The 6000-nt window shown below is 46.4% G+C and overlaps 1 protein-coding gene across 1 annotated transcript in view; it reads left to right on the top strand.

Annotated features, from left to right (window-relative positions):
• The window catches only part of LOC135821778 (uncharacterized protein DDB_G0271670-like), a gene marked incomplete at its 5' end in the record, with an annotated part of 5930 nt that extends 2333 nt beyond the window's left edge, over positions 1 to 3597 (top strand). The window contains 2 exons of the mRNA XM_065334774.1: positions 1406 to 1520; positions 3208 to 3597. Of these exons, the coding sequence (XP_065190846.1) occupies positions 1406 to 1520; positions 3208 to 3597 (505 nt within the window). The remainder of the gene's footprint in view (positions 1 to 1405; positions 1521 to 3207) is intronic.
• Positions 3598 to 6000: the final 2403 nt, after the last annotated feature.

The following is a 6000-nucleotide window of genomic DNA, read 5'->3' as shown; positions in this document are numbered from 1 at the left end:
TTTGGCGTCTCAGAGGAGAAAGACAACCTGTTACGAGTTATGACTAGGGATTATTATTATTTATACAATAGACACAAAGGCACACAATGAAAACCTTGGCAAATTAATTCCGTTGTGACTCAGAGTTTCATGGCTGAACCAATCATCAGACAACGATAATGGAATAGGAGGCAGCGCTGGTATATCTCAGTGGAGAGAGGTGTGATAAACGATAGCGAGAGGAGTAATCGCGTGAATGTATACAGGGACAGGCTATTTCAGAGGCAGATGCAGTAGGCGCAGGTCTAGCACTAACAAGTATGCGCTTAATCTCGCTCACACATCACACACACACACACACACACATACTAACACGCACACACATAGTAACACCCACACACATACACACATACACGCACACACTAACACACACACACACACATACACACATACACACATACACATACACACATACATGCACACACTAACACACACATACACCCACCCACAACACCCTAACTTGCACACGGGCGCACGCACACACAGACACCCACCCTACCACAACACCCTAACTCGCACACGCACAAACACACGCACACACGCATATACACACACCAATAGACACATGTCCACACGCATACACAGGCATCTGCATTCGTATGACAAATCTAAGCGCACACAAACTCCTGCAATAACGCGCCAAAAAACCCGCAACAGTCATAGCTGTCTATGTTATAGGGGTGGCCAGCAGAAACATTCACGCAATTACTCCTCTCCCTATCGTTTTATCACACCTCTCTCCACTTAGATATACCAGGGCTGCCTCCTATTCCATTATCGTTGTCTGATGATTGGTTCAGCCATGAAAATCTGAGTCACAACGGGATTAATTTGCCAAGGTTTTCATTGTGTGCCTTTGTGTACGCCGCTCTGCCAGAATCAGGCATTGAGCACTCTTGCAGAACCAAAGCATATTTCCTCTGTATTTATACAAAAGAGAAAGATAACTTTTTTTTAAGTCGGCACTCAAAGAAAGTCTAAACTCGGATATGGAGCCAGTAATAAAATGTAAAAAAAGAGAAGAAACACATGAGAACGAGTTATGCAGCTACTATCCACGACGGTAACGAGATGATTAACGGTCAGAAAGTGCTATAATAGGGCACACAACTGACAGGCTACTGAGACATTCAGCGACCCCGAGACCTAGCTCTAACACATCTCCAGTGCGCAAACCAACAGCCTTCCAACTTCGAAGGTTCATGGTTACGTAGGACCGAAGAGGGGAAGGTGAGCGCAGCGAAAATGTGCGAGACATATTCCGGGCCTTGTTCCGCTCAGATTTGTAATGGGTGAGCTCGTCAGGAGTGGGGTACTTCTTGAACTCGATGTGAGAGTCTCGCTTGTGCTTTAACTGAATTCTTAGTGCCGGAGTGAGCCACGAGGGATTACTGGGTGACAGGGAAGATATATCTCGGCGTAGGCAGCTGGCCACAGGTGAGTTTCAAAGGCTTTGGCCACTGTGGGTGAGAGGCTCGCAGGTGAGAGAGAACATATGTGTCAAGCTATACAATGCAGTTATCACACCAATACTCCTGGAAAATTGCTCAATATGGTGAGTCCCAAGCAATGTCATCAAGCGATTAGAAGTATTCCACAGACTACACGTGGTCAGCAATCGAGGACATCTGGGAGTTGTAATTTTGGTACTCCTCCGAGGTGTGATTTTTGGCGTGCTGGGCCAAGCACAAGGAAGCCAGCCACCTGTCAAAAAACTGAAGAAAACGGTTGTTGTTTGATCCTTTGTTGTAATCTTTGTAGCTAGTCGAAGCAAGTTGCTGTTTGGAGCAGAAACTGAAATTGACTTTTTTCTGCATGTACTCATGTACTCAGGCATGCAGTCTCACTCGTATTTTAGCTCTTCTTCTGGAATGGATGCTGCTCTGCGCCCCTAGGTGAACATTTCCCGCGCTCGTGGAGCAGCTGGAGAAGACCACTGGTATGTCTGGTTCCTGGTTTGAAAGTGGAGAGTCGACTTTTGTGTCTTGAAACAGGAGTAGCTTATTTTGAGTGCTCCTCGTGCATTTTTCATCATGATAGAAATTCTCAGACCAAAGTCAGCGCGATGATGACCGATCAGTTTTCTTGTGGATTTTTTAGTTTTTTCGTAACGTATCTATGTCAGTATGGTGATGGTGAAGTGGAGAGGGTGATTTTCTTCCTCTGGGCTTCGTTCGGCCGACTTTGCTTCGTCCTCGTTGAAAAGTGATGCTGAAAAAAAGGTCGATTCGCAAAATTATGTTGATTTTGAATGGAAGTGATGACATGCGATTGCTGGCTATGATTGCAAAACAGTCGTGGGGATCAAGTACCCTCAATTCATCAAAATGTCGAGCTGTATAAACGCACCAACTCCCAGCCCCCAGGGAAAACCATTGTGAGAGCGAGGTGGCGGTTCTTTGGCCATGTCCTGAGACTAGATGACGATGTACCAGCACGCTTTATGATGGCAGCATACTTCGAAAACCCAAGATCTGCAGCCACCTGGCGGGGCCGGCCACGTACCACTCTGCCACTGAGTCTGCACTAGGACCTAGAGCGTATGGGGGGTCACTCAAGAAACGTGAGCAACTTGAGAACCTCCATGCCATCGCCCAGTCACGACAAGATTGGAAAGACCTATGCAGCAATGTGATAAAAGCATACATCAAAGCCTAATACTGCTTTCACCTGTGGCAGCTGCATGGCTGTACGGTGTACTATAGCATAACTCATTGACTAAAATATTTTGTGAAAATATTATCCTGTAAAAGAATAGGAATGTAAACGATATACCTGTGAAAACATAACCTTTAATGCTATTAACACAACCTGTGACTACAATAATCATGAGAACAACCCCAAAACATTTCTTGCAGTTTACTTTCGTAGAATTTGCAACATTGTGTACCTCAATACAACTTGCAGCTTTCTTCAAAAATATCCTCAACCTTGGTTCTGTCCTAGATTGTATATACATGCATTCATTGTTTCGTCTCATCATTATGGAGCAGCTTATGCGAAGGCTAGCCAAGCTTGCTTGGCGATGCCAACGCGGAAAAGCCTATAATAGTAATAATAATAATACTGCCAACAAATGCCTAGAAGAACACACCCGCCGTGATCGACTGGTTCGGGGGGCCGGAGGAAAAGCAAAACTGCGTTTTTGTATGTTTTGATGTCGTGCAGTTCTACCCATCTATCTCGGAGGAACTATTATTAACGTCGTTGGAGTTTGCCAGAGGCTTCCCGTCGGTGTCTTCGGAGGACCAGGAAACAATCCTCCATCCACGGAAATCCCTGCTATTCGGCCTCGGGAAAGAGTGGATGAAGAAGGGAAGCGGAGTATTCGATGTGACGATGGGATGCTATGCCGGTGCTGAAGTCTGTAAGTTGGTCGGTACGCTGGCCCTTGCCAAACTATCCGAGGTGTACATTGGCAGTGACATCGGACTCTACCGCAACGATGGGCTGGCAGTATTCCGGAACGTATCGGGACCAGAAGTGAACAGGATCAGAAAGCACATGACCAAAGTTTTCAACAGCCTAGGACTAAAAATTACCATCCAGAAAACCTGACATCAGTCGACTTCCTAGACATCACGCTGGACCTACGCACTGGCAAATACCGTCCATATCGGAAGCCCAACGACCGGCTACTGTATGTCCATCACAAATCCAACCACCCACCGATCATCATCCAGAATTTGACCTCTTCCATCAGCCGATGAAAAACAGACATATCAACGGATCAAGAGACATTCCAGGACGAGACAACAATGCGCTCAGAGACAGCGGGTACAATGAGACCGTCCAGTTCTCGCAGGAACGGAAGAGTGGGAAAGGGAAGAGACAAAGGAAGAGACACCGGAATATCACATGGTTTAACCCACCGTTGAGTACGAATGTGTCCACAAGCGTTGGTCAGCGATTCCTGCAACTCGTCAGCAAGCACTTCCGCAAAGGATGCAAATTATACAAGATATTTAACCGGAACACGCTAAAGCTCAGTTACAGCTGCATGCCAAATGTCGCCACCATCATCAAGCAACACAACAATAGTATCCTCCGCAGCGACCACCAGAATAAGACCAAGGATGTGAGAACCTGCCACTGCCATGTCAAAATGATTGCCCTTTGGAAGGAAACTGTCTAGCATCGAGCATTGTGTACAGGGCACATGTAACCGGCAGCGACATGAAGGAGTACACTGGATTAACGGAAGGGACAATCAAGACACGATTCAATGGTCATCAACATACTTCGAAGTACTATTCGCCACAAGAAGCAAGAGACCTCAACGAGACTGTCCAGACCCATCTGGAGACTGAAGGATGAAAACAAACCTTACAGTATCAGGTGATCCGTTGTGAGGAGAGCCGCACCATACTCCAACATCTCGAAGCGCTGCAACCTGTGTCTGGCCGAGAAGCTAGAGATTGCCTGGGCCGACAAGACCCGCTCCCTCAACAAGAGGTCAGAGCTTGTGTCCAAGTGTCGTCATGAAAACAAGTTCAGTTCTACCTCTGTAACTTTGCCCGCAAGGTCAAGTGAATCTAGCTGGCAGTCCCGCTGCCTAGTGTGTATGTGGGTGTGTGTGTGGGGGGGGGGGGGGGGGGTGGTTGGGTGCACATGGTTGGTATGTGGTGTTTATGTGAGTGTGTGAGATATAGAGAATGAATGTGTGGGCGCGCGTGTGAGTGTATGTGTATATGAGAAAAGGGAGAGAGTGTGGGTGTATATTTGTGTAGTGGTGTGGGCATGTGTGGATTTGGCATTTGTCCCCAGCTCTATTCTATATCATTCACGCTGGAACTACTGCTGCATAGCCCCATGTCTGAAGACTTGGCAACTTCACGCCTGCACCTGACTCCTGCGCTATGATACGCGTCGCCTATGACACCCCCCTGAATTTCCCACCTTATTCCCCCCCCCCTTATGTTCTGGCTGCCCGTTTTGGATCCATCAGTTGCCTGATGATCGTAGTAAGACGTGACACTCAGAGTTGTAACAAAGCTTCCAAACTCTCTCTTGTGTAATAATAATAATAATAATAATAATAATAATAATAATAATAAAATTAGAAAGGAAAAGGACATATGGAAACGAGTTAAGAGTAACTCTCTGACTGTATATAGTATCTAGTTACAGTGGTGGAGAGTTACTCTTAACTCGCTTCCATATGTCCTTTTCCATTCTAATTTTATTATTGGCTCAATACCCGAGTTTCAAATAATAATAATAATAATAATAATAATAATCCAACAAAAAAGCATGTACAAAATAAATTATTATACAGTGTTACCGCCATGGTCAACTCTCAGCTCAGGCTTGTGTGTCGCCGGCTATTTCCTGATGGTGAGGCGTCGCTCCATGAGATCAATTGCCTCGTGTATGCTGGTGCTTGCGTTTGCATATCGACTATCCAAGGCAGTCAGAATCATCCGACTGGCAATGCCAAGCAAAACGGAAGTGACAAGGACCATCCGCCGCAGTGGCAGATCCGATTGACAAAGGAAATCGCTCAACTCCGCTCGGATGTTTCCCGACTCACCAGCATGCTACGATATCCATCGGAGAAACATCATGACTTCTGGAGGAGATATGAAGTTGAAGTCGGAAACACAGACGAGTTGGAAATGAAGCTACAGGGAAAGAAAGATCGACTTCTTGCGCTAGCAGCCAGGATGCGTCGATACCGAGAAAATGAAAAGGCCAAAAAAGCCAACAAAATGTTCCAAATGAATGAGCGTGCTTTCTACCGGACGCTTCGGGAGCCTGCACACTCTCTTAGTGGTGCTTCAAATCGATTGGAGACGCCGCAATTTCCAGAGGCGGGTGAAGCCACCGAATTCTGGAGTGATCTTCTGTCTACACCTGCGCCGTTCACCGCTGGGGAGTGGTATGTAAGGCAAGCAGAATATTATGAAGAACACGTCCCTGTGCAGAGTAGCGCAGTTATCACCCAGGACATCCTGGCTG

This window comes from Sycon ciliatum, chromosome 7 (genome assembly GCF_964019385.1).
Source record: "Sycon ciliatum chromosome 7, ocSycCili1.1, whole genome shotgun sequence".
In the NCBI taxonomy this organism is placed as follows: Eukaryota; Metazoa; Porifera; class Calcarea; order Leucosolenida; family Sycettidae; genus Sycon; species Sycon ciliatum.
This window is presented reverse-complemented; position numbering and strand designations above follow the sequence as displayed.